Below are 20036 nucleotides of genomic sequence, written 5' to 3' on the forward strand. Positions count from 1 at the left end.
CCCTTCTCATACACCACGCTTGGCCCTATAAAATAAAAAAGCTTATAGTCATCTCATGTGCCGCTGCTGTTCCCCCTTAGTCGGCACTCGTTCTCCCTGGGGCTCTCGTGCAGTGCTGTGACATGTGACCCTGGTGCCCAATCAGCGCTGGCGTCACTGTCCCGTCTTTGTGTGAATTAAACATGAAGAGGAAGTCCGGGCTACAGCTGATCTCTGACTTCCTCTTCATGTACAATTTGTACGACGACGGGGGCAGTGATACCATCTGGCCGCAGTCTATGGAAGGATACTGTAAAGCTAGTGCAACGGGGAAGCCAGGGAAAGCCCCGGCCGGTGGCGTCCCTGGCTCTGTGCAGCTTCCCCGTTGCACCGCTGTGCCGCGGTCTATTAGTTCTGCCTGCCCGCTCTCTGGTCCATCTCCTACATACCGGATTCTCTACCGCAGAACCGGATGGACCTCCCGTCGCTACACATTGCTGCACCTGAACCCTGGTGAGTTCCCAACTGGAGCGGTACCATTTGTGTTGATATTTCTTTAGCCGTCCCAGCTTTCATGTGTGGCACTAAGCCAGCTGCAGCCCACATGTGATGGTCTCACAATCTGCAGGGCACCAGCAGCATAGATACTTCACTCCTTGCGGTCTTACCATATTTTTCTGCATCAGCGCACAGCACAGGCAGTTGATGGGGGCTTTGTTTAGATGGTCATACTAGTTTATTTCTGTACTTTTTCTGCATTTTGTTATCCCTTGAGCGCGGATTCAGCTGCATCATTACTCATTGGAGTTATTGTTTTTTTATATCACTGGGGTTGCTAGATCTAAGAAACCAAAGGCAGTTTTGCTCCTTATGTTCCGGATCTCTGGACATAGCTTTAAAAAATCCCTGCGACATCTGCTCCAAGCTGCAAAATCAGTCATCCCACGTCATTGAAAATTACCAGACTCCCCCATCCTTAGAAGAATGGTTTGCAGAAATTCCCAGCAAATTGAAATGCTGATTACTCAAACACAGGAGAAAAAGGTCAAAAACGACAATAAATGGTTCCACTGAGATTCTTTCTTATCCTCTCCTCTTTATAGGTCCATCTTAAGATAAAACCATTCAATTTTAAGATGGCTGGACCTCAGCTTTCTAATAGTTTCATGCTCTCCAGACTGCCTCTTGATCCTCTCCTTTCTTTTACTCTCTACATGCTTCTGTTTTTTTGTTTGTCCATCTCCCTTCCTTTGTAACCTATTCTTCTCTAAGGGTATGTTTCCACGTTCAGGAAGCGTCAAACACGCAGCGTCCAGATGTTACAGCATAGTGGAGGGGATTTCATGAAATGCATTAAAAGACGCATGCGGCAGACCCGCAAAAACGCACATGCGGCATGTCTTTTAACCCCTTCATGACCTTGGGATTTTTCGTTTTTCCGTGTTCATTTTTCACTCCCCTCCTTCCCAGAGCCATAACTTTTTTATTTTTCCATCAATTTGGCCATGTGAGGGCTTATTTTTTGCGGAACGAGTTGTACTTTTGAACGACATCATTGGTTTTAGCATGTCGTGTACTAGAAAACGGGAAAAAAATTCCAAGTGCGGTGAAATTGCAAAAAAAGTGCAGTCCCACATTTGTTTTTTGTTTGGCTTTTTTGCTAGGTTCACTAAATGCTAAAAATGACCTGCCATTATGATTCTCCAGGTCAGTACGAGTTCATAGACACCTAACATGACTAGGTTATTTTTTACCTAAGTGGTGAAAAAAAATTCCAAATTTTGCTAAAAAAAAACATTGTGCCATTTTCCCATACTCGTAGCGTCTCCATTTTTCATGATCTGGGGTCGGTTGAGGGCTTATTTTTTTGCGTGCCCAGATGACGTTTTTAATGATAGCATTTTGGTGCAGATACGTTCTTTTGATCGCCCGTTATTGCATTTTAATGCAATGTTGCGGCGACCAAAAAAACGTAATTCTGGCGTTTTGAATTTTTTTCTCGCTACGCCGTTTAGCGATCAGGTTAATGCTTTTTTTAAATTGATAGATCGGGCGATTCTGAACGCGGTGATACCAAATATGTGTAGATTTGATTTTTTTTATTGATTTATTTTGATTGGGGCGAAAGGGGGGTGATTTAAAATTTTATATATTTTTTTATGTTTTTCACATTTTTTTTTTACTTTTTAATTTTTTTTAATTTTTTCCATGCTTCAATAGCCTCCATGGGAGGCTAGAAGCTGGCACAACTCGATCGCCTCTGCTGCATAGCAGCGATCTGATGTTCGCTGCTATGTAGCAGAAAATCAGGTGTGCTGTGAGCGCCGACCACAGGGTGGCGCTCACAGCTACCGGCGATTAGTAACCATAGAGGGCTCAAGGACCACTATGGTTACAATGTACAAGCATCGCCGACCTCCGATCATGTGACGGGGGTTGGTGATGCCGTCATTTCCGGCCGCCCGGCCGGATGCGGTAGTTAAATGCCTCTGTCTGCGTTTGACAGCGGCATTTAACTAGTTAATAGGCGCGGGCAGATCGCGATTCTGCCCGCGCCTATTACGGGCACATGTCAGCTGTTCAAAACAGCTGACATGTCCCGGCTTTGATGCGGGCTCACCGCTGGAGCCCGCATCACAGCGGGGCTTCTGACCTCGGACGTACTATCCCGTCCGAGGTCAGAAAGGGGTTAAGAATGCAGCATATCCTTACATTGCAGAAACAACGCAAGGACAGCGCAGGTGACCTGCCAGTGACCTCAGGTGCACATTTGGTCAGGATTTTACCTGAGTAAAATCCTGACCAAATCCTGAACGTGGACACATACCATTAGGGTATGTTTCACGTTCAGGATTGCATCAGGATTTGACGCAGGTAAAATCTGCACCAAATCTGCACCTGAGGTCACTGGCAGGTCACCTGCGTTTTTCATGCGTTTTTTGATGCATTTTTTCATGCGGATTTGTGTGTGTTTTTGTAAGCTCAGTAAAGATATACCAAAAAAAAAAAAAGGGTGATGTCATTTCTTGTCCAACCTCTTCATTTACATACTCCATTGAAGAATAATGTTTCCACACACACACACAGATAGATGATAGATAACAGATAGATCGATAGATAGATGATAGATATGGGATAGATGGATAATAGATAGATAATAGATAGATCGTATCTATCATATCTATTATCTATCTATATATATATATATATATATATATATATATATATATATATATATATATATATATATATATATATATATATATATCTAGCTATCTATAGATATATCTATCGATAGATAGATAATAGATAGATAATACCAAGCCCGATGTTTAGTATATCTATGTATCTATACCGATGTTTAGTATATCTATGTATCTATAGATATATCTATCTATAAATATATCTATAGATAGATTATTCATCTATCTATATAATCATCTAAGGGGTACTTCCGTCTGTTTGTCTGTCTTTCTGTCTGTAACGGAAATCCCGAGTCGCTGATTGGTCGCGGCCGGCAGTTCGGCCGCGAATTGGCCCCTCCCTACTCCCCATCCCGGACCAACTTTTTTTTTACTATTGATGCTGGCTATGCAGCATCAATAGTAAAAAGATATAATGGTAAACGTAATTAAAAAAAAAAAAAATCATGCTATTCTGACCTTCCGTCGCCTCCGCAGCTTTCCCGCTCCTCCCGATGCTCTCGGCAGCTTCCATTCCCAGAGATGCATTGCGAAATTACACAGATGACTTAGGCCATGTTCACACAATGCGTTCCAGGCATATTTTGATCACTGTGATAACCTCACAGTGATCAAAATAAAAAAAAAAAGTAAATTACCCCCCCCCCCTTATCACCCTCATAGGTAGTAACAATAATAAAATAAAGAATTTTTTTTTTCCCCCACTACGGTTAGGGGTAGGGTTAGGGTATTTTCAGCCATTTTAACCCTAAAAAACTTCCTAGAAAACACACAGACTCTGCAGAGAAAACTGCATAAAAAACCGCACTAAAAACCGCATCAAAAAACGCACCAAAAAACGCACCTGCGTTTTCTGCCAAGAGCTGCGGTTTTTAGTGCAGAAAAAACAGCAGGGAAAACAGGAACGTGTGAACATGGCCTTAGCGGTCTCTGGCAAAGACCGCTAAGTCATCTGGATAATTTTGCAATGCATCTCTGGGAACGGAAGCTGCCGAGAGCATCGGGAGGAGCGGGACAGCTTTGGTGGACGACGGAAGGTGAGTATATAACTATTTTTTATTTTCATTCTTTTTGTGGGCTGTTATTTACTACGTGGGCTGTGTTATATACTACATCGCTGTGCTATATACTACGTGGCTGTGCTATATACTACGTGGACAAAAGGCAGGGAGCCAGCACTCCGAGGAAATACAGGAAGCACGGATCTCCGTCCTGACGTGACGTGAAGAATATCCAAAAAACGAAAAGATGATCCAGCTTCCAAATAAAATATAAAAGTTTAATCCAACATATTAAAATAAGGAGACAACTCCTGGGACGGCATCATACACATAGTAAGGCGAGCGACGCGTTTCGACCAAGCGGTCTTTATCACAGCTGATCTGCTAAATGACATATCCGGTATATATACAATATAGCACCAATCAAATGCTAGAAAAATGTCATGTGATACATAGGTAAAAAAAAAAAAAAAAAAATTCACAAATGTACCCAATAAATTCAAAACAATAATGTGCAGAAGGATATATACAATAGATAATGAACAATAAACAATGCACAATGAATAAGAATAAAGACATAAAGAAAATGAAAAAATACAAAGGGAGGGACATTGCTAGTAATGAAACATTAGTTCATTTCGTTTGTTCAAACCACCTGGAAACCTTGTACCTAGATTAAAGATCCAGAACGCTTCTCTGGTAAGTAACACTCTGTGAATATCCCCACCGTGCGGAGGTTTTTTAATTTTCTCAATACCTATTACTTTTAAAGAAGCTGTATTGCGGGAATGAAAATCAATAAAATGCCTCGCCACCGAGGAAATGGTGCGACTATTATTTGTAGTGCATTTGATGTCATACAAGTGTTCCGATATGCGGTTTTTTAATTTCCGAGTAGTACACCCGATATATGATTTGTCACAAACCGTACATTCAATTTTGTAGACTACAAATCGTGTATTACAGTTTATAAATGTTTGAATTTTGTATTGATTTTTATTTCCTCCGGTACCAAAAAACTTAACGGTGGTAAGATGTCTGCACGTAGTGCAATTAGTTACATTACATTTGTAACAACCTATACAATGCAACCAAGTATTAGTTGAATGTTCAGAAGAAAAATGATTGGGAGATATTATGTTGCCTAAGGTAGGCGCTTTTCTGGCTACTATATTGCATCCCTTAGACAGAATCTGAGCAAGAGTGGGATCTTCAAGTAAAATGGGCAAAGCTTTATTAATAATAGTTTTGATTTTATTAAACTGTGGACTAAATTGTAGACACACATATGGTTTATTGCCTATATTAGTTCTATTTATAATTTTCTTTTTTTTATTTTTATTATTATCGCTTGTACCACTGTCTATCTCTGAGGGGATAAGACTTGATTGCTCTTTCTGATTTACTATATGTGCTGCTCTGTCTAGCATCCAATGCGGATATCCATGTTTTAAAAATTTGTTTCGTGATTGGATTAGATCTTTAAATAAATCATTATTATTGTTACAGTTTCGCTTCAATCTCGTGAATTCACCTACAGGAATTGCCTTAACTGTGTGCCTGGGATGACTACTTTTAGCGTGAAGTAAACCATTACCTGCCATTGGTTTTACAAAAGTTCGTGTGGAAATAAATTTTCATGAACAAATGTCCCTTTTGATTCTGCAGGATTTACAGGATCAGGATACTGAATCCAATAAATTGGTCAATCAATCTCTAGATTTGGTAACAAAGAATCCCGTTTTTTATCCTTTGCAGTCTCGGGCTGAATGTATGAATAAATTTCAAGAAATAGTGGAACGAGATCTTAAAACCCTGCAGAATCAAAGGGTTTCAGTCAAACACAATTTATCTATAAACCAGAAACGAGCTATTCAGGAGATAAAAGATATGAATGACATAGTTATAAAAACTAGTGATAAAGGAGGCATAATTGTCATCATGAATTCCTCTGACTACAAAAATGAAATTTTAAAATCTTTAGCGGACACTAATATTTACAAAAAATTGACTTCTGATCCTACCCCCTCATTTAAATCTGAAATTGACAAAATTATTGAAGAGGGAATATCTTTGGGGGTTCTGACCATTAAACAGGCTGATTTTTTACGAGTTTCTCATCCAGTGATGCCCATTTTATATGGGCTTCCTAAAATTCATAAACAAGCTGCTTTTCCACCTATGAGACCCATAGTCTCTAGCGTAGGATCTCTAAATGAATTTCTTGGCCAGTGGCTTGATTCTTTACTACAGCCATTGGTATCCAGGACCCCAGGATATATTAAGGATACCAAAGATATACTGGGTATCATAACAAAAAAGAAATGGAAATTGGAATATACTTGGCTAAGTTGCGATGTCGTTTCTTTATATACTTGTATCCCTCACAATGTTGCAATACAAGCATTACAATTCCATCTGAACAAGTATAGTTCATATTCAAGTGATCTGATTAATTTTTTTTTTAAATTTAAATAGATTTTTATTAACAATATAAAAAAAGGAGAACAACAGAATGCCATTTACATTGCATTATATCAGATACACATTTTCTTACTTTAATAAACCCCAACATTACCCCAACTACCCCCCTCCCCCATAAGACAGCTCAGTCTCAATCTCCACCCCACCGAGGCATTATCTGCCTCTTGTAATTTATCCTCTTCCAGGTCTTAGGAAACACGACGCCTATACTCCTCAATCCAAATCAAGCCAAGGAGACCATATTTTATTAAAGAGTTCTATTTTCCCCCTTTTACTGTACACCCCCTTTTCCAATTTTAGACCATGTTGAACATATTGGAGAAATTCCCTTCTCACAGGTGGTTCCGCGTTTATCCAGTTTCGTGCTATTACTTTCCTGGCCATGTAGAGTAGCCTAGCAATTGCAATCTTCCAAGTATTGTCAACTCCAATTTCTTCCACATATCCCAGCACACATACTATCGGGTCTCTAACAACTCTGCACTTATACGCTGCTTCAACTCGGCTCAAAACCACCACCCAAAAGGCAGCCAGTCTCGGACACGTCCACATCATGTGATATATTCCTGCCTTCTCACTCGCACACCTCGGACACCCAGAATTGGCACGCAATCCCGCTTTGTATAACACTTCCGGAGATTTATATACCCTATGCAAAATGTATAGCTGCGAGAGCCTATATGGTTCACTCAAGGATAGTCGCGGAACCCACTCCATCACCGATTCCCAGGTTTCATTTTCCATCGGCCCCACTTCTCTCTCCCACTTAGCTCTCGCCTTTATAGGGAAATCTAGCAGAAATGTGTGCATAAGGTCCTTATACAGAGTGGAAATAACTCCCCTTGTAGTACCCTCACCACACACATACTCCAACACTATATCATCTTGAACCCTGATATCAGCCTTCTTATTCTGAGCTCTAAAGGCATGTCTCATCTGCGCATACTGATATTCCCCTGTGGATCGCAAACCAAATTCTTCCTGCAATTGGGAAAAGGACTTCAGCTCCTGCTGCTGGATTATCTGGTGAACAAAGCAAATTCCCTTATTCTGCCATTCCATCAATCCTCCCAGGGCCTCAAAATCCTTTAAGTTGTGGTTAGACCATATCGGTGTGAATTTAGTCAACCCTGTAACCCCACGAATCTGCCTTAATCTATTCCATAATTTACGAATCAGGAACAGGGTTGGGTATATTTTCCCCAGCGCGCCCAATGAGCCATCCTCCAAACACCTGGCCATCGGTCGTCGGTCCGTCACCTCTTCCAATAGCTGTTGTACTGCACTGGATGACGCCCCTCGCGCCCAGCCCTTCAAATGCTGGCTCTGGGCCGCAAGGAAGTATATTTCCGGGTTGGGCAAAGCCAAACCACCATCTTCCTTGGGTCGTTGAAGCGTCTCCAAGCTAATACGTGGATATTGTCTACCCCATATCAAACTTCTAAAGAGGGCATTAATCTGCCTGAACTTCCCCCGAGGGATCCAAATTGGTGCGTTATGCAGAACATAAAGAATTTTGGGCATAAGGACCATTTTAATAAGGTTTACCCTACCGACGACCGATAGATGTAGCTTATTCCAGGCGTCTACCTTTGCCTTGAGTACCCCCATAACAGGAGTCAAATTTCTTTGCAGAAACTCCGCCACCGGCACCGAAATCCATATTCCAAGATATTTAAATTGGGAAACCACCTTCAGCCTCTCATCCCCAACATCCTCACTCACATTCTCTCCTACGTCATCCACTCTAAAAAGAACCGTCTTATCCCAATTAATTGTTAGTCCCGACACAGTACCAAATCTCTCAACAATTTCAACGGCCCCTCTTAGTGAATTGTCTGGATCCTCCAGGAACAGCAAAACATCATCCGCATATAACGCTATTTTTTCCTCTACTTTGCCATACCTAAACCCAGGGACCCCATCCGACTGCCGAATCTTAGCAGCAAGAGGTTCTACAGCCAACGCGAACAGGAGGGGTGACAGCGGGCATCCCTGCCTAGTACCCCTAGCCAGCCCTATAGGACGAGATAGCTCCCCATTTACTCTAATTCTGGCGGATGGTAATGAGTACAACAGCTGTATCCAGGCCACAAACTGCGGGCCAAACCCCATACATTCCAGCACCTGCCAGAGGTACCCCCATTCGACGCTGTCAAACGCCTTGTGTGCATCTAGCGATACAATCACTCTTCGACCACAGTTATCAGACTCTACCTGCAAATTTACATATAACCTCCGCAAATTGATCGCCGTTGATCTATCCGGCATAAAGCCAGATTGGTCCGAATGCACCAGACTCGCAATAACACTAGAGAGGCGGAGAGCCAACACCTTGGCCAGAAGCTTGACATCAATTGTTAGTAAAGAAATTGGGCGGTACGACTCCGGTTTCCCCAAGTCCTTATCCTCCTTTGGAATGACCACTATTATGGCCTCTCTCATAGAGGCTGGCAAGCGCCCACAAGACCTAGCTTCCTCCAATACCATTTTTAATCTAGGAATCAACACTTCTGCCAACCCTTTATAGATCTCAGCGGGTAACCCATCGACCCCAGGCGCCTTCCCATTGGCCATAGACATCAATGCCCGACTCAATTCCTCCTCAGTGATAGGGGCCTCAAGGCTCTCCCTATCTGCCTCACTCAGTCTCGGCAAATCCAGACCTTCCAAGAAAGTCAGTGCATCCTCGACCGATTCACCAACCCGAGAGGAATACAAATCTGCATAGAAGTCCGCAAAGGCTCTCAAAATTTCAGGTGTTTCCGTTATTTTACCTCCACTAGCAGAATCCAAAGAGTGTATATATGAAGAACCTCTCTGAGCAGCAGCCACTACCGACAGCATATGTCCCACTGTTTCTCCCTCCTGATAGAACAATACCCTTTGGAAATCTCGTTTCCTCTCAGCTTTGCCTAGCAGAATTTTTTCCAAATGATTTTGTGCGTTTTTCATTCTTCTCTCTGCCTCAGGGGTTCCCAGTGTGGCCATCCCATCCTCTGCTTCCTTCAACTCCTCAACTGCCGCTTTTTCTACCTCTCTCGTCCACCGCTTACACCTACTAATGTCCCTAAACAGTAGTCCCCTCAGGTACGGCTTCATTGCATCCCAAATTGTAAGAGCGTCGGCGCTTCCATCATTTAAGAAAAAGAATTCCGCCACCTCCCGTCCTATACTTTCCAACTCAATACTCTGTAACCAATTAGGATGAATCTTCCATTCTCTCCCACTTAGCGAGCGAGCCCCCTCCAATCTAACCTCTACTTCAATTGGACTATGGTCCGACAAGGCCCTTGGCAGATATCTCACCTCCCCAACCAGTGTGTCCAAGATCCTGTTACCCAGAGCCATATCGATTCTAGAGAGTGTGGCATGTGCCGGTGAATAACATGAGTACCCTCTCTCCCCCACATGTCTAACCCTCCACAGATCAATCAAACCTATCTCCTGTATATAGGTGCCAAATGTTGTTATGTGTCCCTCCGACCTATTCTGAGTATTTTTATTTTTATCCCAATATTCATCACAGATGTTATTTAGATCTCCGATAATTATTAACGGTGTCGGTCCCCATTTTTCCACTCGCTCCATTACTTCTCTAATCTTCCTGCTAGAGTAGGGAGGCGGAATATACATCGCGGCAACACACAGCATCACTCCATACAGTATACACCGTAATAGTACATACTGTCCCTCCACGTCCACATATACCTTCACCTCCTCATACTGAACTCCCGCTGGAACCAAGATTGAGACTCCTCTTGCATACGTGGAGAAGGTAGAATGATATCCCCTCTGGATCCATCGTCTATTCAAAACATCCACTTTTTCCCTTACCAAATGCGTCTCCAGCAAGCATATCATTGAGGCCCTTTGGTCTCTTGCATATTGCAAACACGCAGCACGTCTAGATTTCTCCCCTAGGCCTCTCACATTCCAGCACAAAATCTTAAAACGGGTCCCCATCACTTGGCTCATCTTCACTATAAGTATCATCAATTTTGAGCTCAGGCTGTCTAACTACCCTCCACCCCCCCCCTCCCAACTCCCCCTCCCACCCTTCCCCCCTCACATCTAACCATTCCACCTCTTTCCAAGAGTGGGGCATCATCGCCCATAGCGAACACTCCGTTTGGCATTACCTTCCCAACCCTCCTCCCACCACTGTACATAACAGGATTTCAGACATTTTGAAAAATAACGTTCTCAAAACATTTTAACTTAGAATTATTTGCACACACAAGAAGCCTGCATAAACTTAAAATATGTCGCAAACCCTTCCTCCCCCTTTCCCAGCAGCCATTACACCATCCCTTTAACTTTAACTGGATATAATCCAGCTCCCTTCTTCCCCCCCCATACCCCTTGGCTTGTCAATCACATGACTCTTTTCCAACTGACAGATAAGTAAACAACTTCAGACTCTTCCCACAGTTTCAGTCTCCTTTTCCTTTAAGCTTTTTAGCATTAATATCGATCCACTGGGTAGCGTCCTCCGGCTTCTGAAAAAAGTGAATTTTATCAAACGCCACCACCCTCAGTCTTGCTGGAAACATCATGGAATACTGCACACCCAATTCCCTCAGCCGTCTCTTGATACCCGTGAACATCATCCGTTGTTTCTGCACCAGAGTAGAATAGTCTGGGTATATAGCAATCTTTTGACCTTCAACTGTCAGATCCGTCATGTCTCTGGCCTTCCTCAGGATAATGTCTCTGTCTCTATAATTTAGAATTTTGGCAAGCATGGTACGGGGATTCGCTCCAGGGACAGGTGGTTTCGGTGGGACCCTATGCGCTCTTTCTACCGCGAACACTTTTGTTAGCGCCATATCTCCAAATGTCTCTAACAGCCATTTTTCAATATATTCCGTTGGATTCCTCCCTTCAGCTTTTTCAGGGATGCCCACTATGCGAATATTATTTCTTCTGGACCTGTTCTCAAGGTCCTCATTTTTCGCAGCCAATTCAGCTATTGCTTGAGTGAACTTTTTCTCTGCTTTTTGCAGCTGCACTATATGGTCTTCTGCAGTGTTCACTCTCTCCTCTACCTCCCCCACACGTTTGTCAATCTTCTGCATGGCTGCGTTTATCTGGGCTGTGTCCCCCTTAACCTCCTGTATCTGTATGGTCAGAGATTGTTTACATGAAGAGACTAGTGCAAAAACGTCTCTTAGGGTAGGCTCAGCTTCTGGCGCCATTTCCTCGGGTCCCCCTTCTGCCACCGCCATTTTACTCTCCTTTCTCCCCTGTTGTACCTCATGTTCTCCTGCTGGGCTCTCCTCCTCCTCCTCCTCTTCGGTATCAGCTCCGGCTCCCTCCTCTGCGGCCTCCGCTCTCGCAAACTGCTGGAGCTTTGCCGCTACCTCCATGCGCTTTCTGCATGCGGCGTTCTCCTTGTCTGCCTTTTCCCTCAAGTCGGCGCCATCTTGGATTGCGCCTGCATCCCCGGCTCCCGCGTCCTTCTGCCGTCTCCTGGTCATGTTCGTCGGTTCCAGCGCTACCGAACAGCACCGCCGGCCTCTCCAAGTCTCCCCGCAGCCAGTAAGCCCCCGCAGGGACCAAACAGCAGCGGCTCTGCAGGATTTTACAATATACAGCGGCGGGAGCTCACAGCCGCACGTCCGCTCACATGGACTCTCAGGCCACGCCCCCCGATCTGATTAATTTTATTTTACAGGTAACTTATTTTCTTTTGACGCATAATTTCTTTTCTTTTGATTCTGAATATTTTTTGCAATGCACAAAAAAATAAAATTATAAATAGAACTAATATAGGCAACAAACCATACGTGTGTCTACAATTTAGTCCACAGTTTAATAAAATCAAAACTATTATTAATAAAGCTTTGCCCATTTTACTTGAAGATCCCACTCTTGCTCAGATTCTGTCTAAGGGATGCAATATAGTAGCCAGAAAAGCGCCTACCTTAGGCAACATAATATCTCCTAATCACTTTTCTTCTGAACATTCAACTAATACTTGGTTGCATTGTATAGGTTGTTACAAATGTAATGTAACTAATTGCACTACGTGCAGACATCTTACCACCGTTAAGTTTTTTGGTACCGGAGGAAATAAAAATCAATACAAAATTCAAACATTTATAAACTGTAATACACGATTTGTAGTCTACAAAATTGAATGTACGGTTTGTGACAAATCATATATCGGGTGTACTACTCGGAAATTAAAAAAACCGCATATCGGAACACTTGTATGACATCAAATGCACTACAAATAATAGTCGCACCATTTCCTCGGTGGCGAGGCATTTTATTGATTTTCATTCCCGCAATACAGCTTCTTTAAAAGTAATAGGTATTGAGAAAATTAAAAAACCTCCGCGCGGTGGGGATATTCACAGAGTGTTACTTACCAGAGAAGCGTTCTGGATCTTTAATCTAGGTACAAGGTTTCCAGGTGGTTTGAACAAACGAAATGAACTAATGTTTCATTACTAGCAATGTCCCTCCCTTTGTATTTTTTCATTTTCTTTATGTCTTTATTCTTATTCATTGTGCATTGTTTATTGTTCATTATCTATTGTATATATCCTTCTGCACATTATTGTTTTGAATTTATTGGGTACATTTGTGAATTTTTTTTATTTTTTATTTTTATATATTTTTTTTTACCTATGTATCACATGACATTTTTCTAGCATTTGATTGGTGCTATATTGTATATATACCGGATATGTCATTTAGCAGATCAGCTGTGATAAAGACCGCTTGGTCGAAACGTGTCGCTCGCCTTACTATGTGTATGATGCCGTCCCAGGAGCTGTCTCCTTATTTTAATATGTTGGATTAAACTTTTATATTTTATTTGGAAGCTGGATCATCTTTTCGTTCTTTATACTACGTGGCTGTGCTTTATACTACGTGGCTGTGCTATATACTATGTGGCTGTGCTATATACTACGTGGCTGCTATATATTACGTGGGCTGTGTTATATACTACATCGCTGGGCTATATACTACATGGCTGTGCTATATACTCCGTGGCTATGCTATATACTACGTGGGCTGTGTTATAAACTACATCGCTGTGCTATATACTATGTGGCTGTGCTATATACTAGTGGCCACTATATATTACGTGGGCTGTGTTATATACTACATCGCTGTGCTATATACTACATGGCTGTGCTGTATACTACGTGGCTGCGCTATGTACTACGTGGCTGCGCTATGTACTACGTGGCTGCGCTATATACTACGTGGCTGCGCTATATACTACGTGGCTGCGCTATATACTACGTGGCTGCGCTATATACTATGTGGCTGCGCTATCTACTGTGTTGGCTGTGCTATATAGTACGTGGCTGTCCTATATACTACGTGGCTGTGTTATATACTACGTGGGCTGTGCTATATACTATGCAGCCGGCCGCGACCAATCAGCGATATTGGCGTGGAATTTAACCCCCATTCACAGCGCGACGTACATACATACATATTCTAGAATACCCAATGCGTTAAAATTGGGCCACCATCTAGTAAATATGTAATAGCAAGGCTGATGTTTATGAATGAACGCTTAATTTAAAAAATAAAAATAAAAAATGGGAAAAAAAACGGCGTGGGCTCTTGCGCAATTTTCTGCGCCGGAGGGGGAAAGCCGACGGCCGGGGGCCAATATTTGTAGCCTGGGAAGGGGGTAATACCCATGGTCCCTCTCTAGGCTATGATTATCAGCCAACAGCTGTCTGCGTAGCCTTTACTGGCTATAAAGATAGGGGGACCCCCCCCAAAAAAGACGTGGGGTCCCCCTATATTTTATAGCCAGAAAGGCTACGCAGACAGCTGTGGGCTGATATTCATAGCCTAGAGAGGGGCCATGGATATTGACCCTCCAGCTACAAATATCAGCCCCCAGCCGCCCCAGAAATGGCGCATATGTAAGATGCGCCAATTCCGGCATTTAACCCCTCTCTTCCCACTTCCGTGTAGCGGTGGGATATGGGGTAATAAGGGTTTAATGTCACCTTGCTATTGTAAGGTGACATTAAGCCGGGATGATAATGGAGAGGCGTCAATAAGACACCTATCCATTATTAATCCTAGAGTAGTGAAAGAGTTAATAAACAAAATAAAGACACAGCCAGAAAAAAGTACTTTATTATTCTTAATTTAACCATACTTACCATACTCGATCACCTGCAAAAAATTAATAAACCGTATACTACCTGTCTGCCGTAGTCCAATTAATAACGAGTGTCCAACGACGATCTCCCCTATATAACAGTGACATCGGGTGATGTCACTGCTCTATAGGCCCTCCAGTGACACACTGACGGGAGACAATGGCTCCTGCAGTGTATCACTGAGGTTACCTCAGTTCAGGGTCTCACTTTATGGCATTGCTGCGTGGGAACTTTCTCACACAGCAGTGCCACAAGTGAGACTAGGGACTATTTTTTTTTACAGTGGCGGAGGAATACAGTGTGGAAGGATACCTTCCTTCATTATATTCCTGGAGCCCCTGGAGAGCAGTCACATCAGCTGATGCTGCTGCTCTCCATGGGAGATCGTCGTGGGACACTCGTTTTAATTGGATTTCTGCGGATCAGGGAATATATTGTTTGTTTATTATTTTAATATTTTTTAAAGGTGACACTGGCTTCGGGGATCAAAGTGACAAGTGATGGTGAGTATGTAATCTATGTTTAATGTACTGTATGTCTATATGTATGCACTGTATGTATGTGTTGTGTGTTGCATGTTGTATGGTGCATGTTGCATGTTGCATGTTGTCGCATGCTGTCACATGTTGCATGTTGTCGCACGTTGCATGTCGCATGTCATTGCAGCTTGTTGCATGTTGCATGTCGCATATTGTCGCATGTCGCAGCAGCTTGTTGCACGTTGTCGCATGTTGCATGTCGTCGCAGCTTGTCGCATGTCGTCGCATGTTGCCGCATGTTGTAGCATGTCGCATGTTGTATGTCGCACGTTGTCGCATGTTGCAGCATGGTGTATGTTGTATGGTGTATGTTGTGTGATGTCGTGTATGTGCACACAGTGTAGACGAGTCCGGCTCTGCTACATCTGGATGCCTGACATCCAGATGTAGCATAGCCGGTAGATGATCGCCGGAGAGAACTCTCCAGCGATCACTTACACTGCAGCGTTCTCACAATCAGCTGATCAGCTGTTTGCGAGAACCAGACTAGTGACCGGAGATAAGTCCCGGTCAGGTGCATGGCAGTTCTCGTGATAACACAAGTTATCGCGAGAACAGCAGTGGACTAGGGACTTCCGGCGGCGGGACAGGTGAGCCGGCGACATGCGTAGTAAGCTGCATTTACACAGTTTCTACGCATGTGACTAATCATTAGATGCGATTTTATCGCATCTAATGATAGTCTATGGTACATTTACGGCGCGGCGATGGAGCGTCGCCGCATTGTAAACAGACATGCTGCGCTCTGAAAAGACGCGCCGCATGTCAGTTTACGCGGGTCTGCCGCCTGCATGTTTTACCACATAGTGGAGACGGGATTTCATGAAATCCCCTCCACTATGCTGTAACATCTGTACGCTGCGTGTTTGATGCTGCGGCTCTACGCAGCGTCAAACACGCAGCGTTTCCTGAACGTGGAAACATACCCTTATGGTTTCTCTTTCCCTCGTTGATATATGCCTGTAGTTAGTGTTCAATTATTTGTTATTTTCTCATCACAGGCTGTTTAATTCTAATACCAGTCATCATCACATTGTTGGAGATAAGGTTCTTTTTTGACTAGTTGCCTCCACAATTGCCAATGCACAGTTCATTTTTTATGTTCTTTTCGGTTTCTTCATAAAACCAATAAAACTTGGAATTGAATTTTTTTTTTAAAGTTACAGTATTTAGCTCCATCTATCTCAGCAGGGAGAAAGTAGAGTACTGCAGCAATTCAAGTCTAGTGTTTGAAGACTGCAAGTGAACGAAGCTATCAAAACTCAAAAACCCCATTTATTTCTTTATACAATATAAGATTAAATTTATATACATACTGAGATCCACATCCTAAGAAGTCGATCACTGTAGGTATGTTGTTAATGTTATTCCCTACTGTGAGCAAATCAGCAATGCCCTGCAATGTTACATTTCTACCATACATATAGAATTACGCTATTCCCTCCTTAGAACCTCTGCAGTATTTTGTCTCACTCCCTCAATTCTGCTCGTTTCAATGCCCAATGTCGTCATCTGTATCATTCTTATACTTATTTAAGAAATAAACTTCAGAGACAATGCAATTAGCTGTATTAAAAAAATTCTTGCAAAAGCAGTAAGGCCAGTCTAGTCTTTGGTTACAGTGGCTGGTTTTACATTTCCCTGTCTGGAGCTTCATTTAACTGAATTAAAAATGCTTGAATTAGTTACAAACTGTGATAACACAGGGATTGTTAGACAAAGATGAATTTGGGGTTCTCGGTAAAATTAGTGCAAATTGTCTCTTCAGAGAGGATGAGGACTAGAAATCAAGTGTCACCCATAGGTAGTATCAATCCTAAAAGTCAGTGCCCTTTAACGAGCCTTGCCACATGACTTAGGATAAAAGTTAAAACCAAAATCTCAAAGACACCGTGTTTCAGGGTACTGCCCCTCGTCAGTGCAAAGTGTGAGATCTGGTTTCGTTGGGTGAGTGGCGTCTAACCGGGATCCCAGCAAAATTAGTAAAATTCTTGCAGTTTCAAAGAGCAAAATAACAAATGTCTGGTAGAAATGATACAGCCTTCGAAATCACAAAAAAAAAAGATATTTTAGTTGCTTAAAACCTTGTCGCTGGATAAAGACTATTATTGTTACTAAGCAGCAATGTCTATTGTGTGTCAATATGGGCAGTGGCACAATCAATTTTGGTCAACCATTGTGACAGACTACAGATATGAGGGGCAAATTATAAAAACAAATATTTCAGCGTTGGAAGGGATCCCAAATAAAAGAGCCACCTTGACAGAATGCAGCATTAGGCTGGGTTCACACTGCATTAGTGTGACCCGTTTAACGGATTACGTTACACCGCAGCATAACGCGGTGTAACGTAGTCCGTTAACACCACCATTACTTTCAATGGTGGACGCATCGCTAGCGCACGACCACAATGGGCGTGCGCTAGCGATGTGCCGTCATTGAGTGACGGACCCGAGAAGCGGGCTGCAGCGTTTCCGGGTCCGTCATTGCTAGCGCAGATGGAACTAGCAGATGCTCCATCTGCGCTAGCGCTGTGCAAACGCCGGCACTTGCGTTAGTGCAGTCTGTTTATCGGATGTGTTGAACGGACTGCACTAACGCAGTGTGAACCTAGCCTAAGTGCTGCACAAGGTGACTCTTTTAGTTAAAATCGCCGGCGGGGGGGGGGGGAGAGGGGGGTTTAGGGGGGAGACAGGTTTCCTTTAGCTAAATAAATGTGGAGTTAGTAAATAAAGATGTAAAAACCCACGTTTTCTTCCTTACCTCATTCAGACTTGCTGCTATAGTCCGTAGACAATACAATATATCTATAGTCGTACAGTATTACCAACAGCTGAGGAATACACTTACCCTTCGGAGTATTGCTCTTTTCTGGATCCTCCAAGTTACATAGGTTGCTATTCCCATTATCTGTAGGAGCACATTTATTAGGGGATAGTACAGTGAGAAGCTAAGCCATGATACAGTGCGGTACAATACAATATTATATCACCAGCTAGTATTTGTGTCCTTCTTTCTGTAATTCTATAGGTAGAACCAATTGTTTTATACAATGTTTAGGATTCACACATCACCGGAATCATGTGAAATCACTACAACAAGTGGAGAAGTGTGCAAAAGTTTTAGGCAGGTGAGGAAAAAAGATGCACAGTAAGAATGCTTTACAAAATGGAAGTGTTAAATCGAACCTGACAGCAGAATGTATCAGACACTGGCTGAATGATTTCAGACACGTGTGTTTGACTCAAATGGAGGGTTTCAGAGAATAACATACTTTAAAAGGCTATAAAGGCACAGATGATTGGCCTCGGGGAGACCAAAACATCCAACACCGCGGAGACACCATCACGTGTTTCTCAACGCAGTGATTCCAGAACACTGCCCCCATCCCTTATGGGAAATATGCAGATGCAAGTAAAGAAGCTGCGGAGACACCATCACGTGTTTCTCGACGCAAGCAGTGAATAGCCAGGCCTTTCCCCGGGAAGGAACAACCACGGGAAGGGCAGCATCCTATGAAGGAAAGCCACCTATGCCAAGCATGGATACCATGCTTGGCATAGGTGGCTTTCCTTCATAGGATGCTGCCCTTCCCGTGGTTGTTCCTTCCCGGGGAAAGGCCTGGCTATTCACTGCTTGCGTCGAGAAACACGTGATGGTGTCTCCGCAGCTTCTTTACTTGCATACTTTAAAAGGCATCGGACAGGTGGGTCGTCGGAGGCATCTTCTTGCCCACTGCCAACAGGTCTCCACTTATACACACACAGGGGGAGACCTACCACTCGAGGAGAGCGGGCGGGGAGAACCACTAGCCTTTCTGACGAGCCACTATCCCATGCAGCTGGGTCCTGGATGGCTTTTAAGATATATTTTTCTCTGAAACGCAGCAGTGTTTCAAAACCAAACATACCTGGCTGAAATCCTGCAGCCAATGTCTGATACATGCTACCTGTAGATAGGGCAGCATATGTCAGCTGTCAGGTTACCTTTAAAAGCTTATTTTTATCAATTAACAAAATGTAAATTGAATGAACAAAAGAAAAATCTAAATCAAATCATTATTTGGCCTTGATCGCACTTTGCCTTGAAAACAGCATCAATTCTTCTAGATACACTCGCACATAGTTTTTTAAGGAACTTCGGCAGGAAGGTTGTAAAGCGCAGCATAATATGTTGTCACTATATAAGTGAAACTACACTAATATTACTACAATCTTGGGAGTACTAACCCACAGATCATCTGTGGATGTAGGCTTGTGCAAATGCTTATGTTGAGTCATGCAATCCAAGACCGATCCAATGAAGCTGTGATCTGGGCTCTGTGGGGGCCATATCATCACTTCCAGGACAACGTGTTCTTCTTTACACTGAAGATAGTGATTAATGACTTTGGCTGTATGTTTGTTGTCATTGTCCTACTCCATAACAAATTTGGAGCCAATAAGATGGCTCCCTAACAGTATTGAATGATGAATAAGTATCTGCCTGCATTTCTCAGCATGGAGGACACTCCTCACAAAATCCCCAAAACCTCCACCACCTGGTCTCAAAGCCGTCTGCAGACACACATTATTTTATTGCTTTCCAGTCTTTCTGCCAACAAACTGCCTCCTGATACAACTGAATATATCACGTTTTGACTGATGAGTGCAGAGCATCTGCTGCCATTTTTCTGCA

General features: G+C 43.0%; 1 protein-coding gene across 2 annotated transcripts in view; it reads right to left on the reverse strand.

Moving 5' to 3' along the window:
- Positions 1-20036, reverse strand: part of ICA1L (islet cell autoantigen 1 like) — a 121156-nt gene that overhangs the window by 34407 nt on the left and 66713 nt on the right. For both annotated transcript variants that reach the window (XM_069733580.1, XM_069733581.1), the window contains one exon: positions 18210-18269. In XM_069733580.1, the coding sequence (XP_069589681.1) occupies positions 18210-18269 (60 nt within the window). The remainder of the gene's footprint in view (positions 1-18209; positions 18270-20036) is intronic.

The sequence above is a fragment of the Ranitomeya imitator genome, chromosome 7 (assembly GCF_032444005.1).
Source record: "Ranitomeya imitator isolate aRanImi1 chromosome 7, aRanImi1.pri, whole genome shotgun sequence".
Lineage (NCBI taxonomy): Eukaryota > Metazoa > Chordata > Amphibia > Anura > Dendrobatidae > Ranitomeya > Ranitomeya imitator.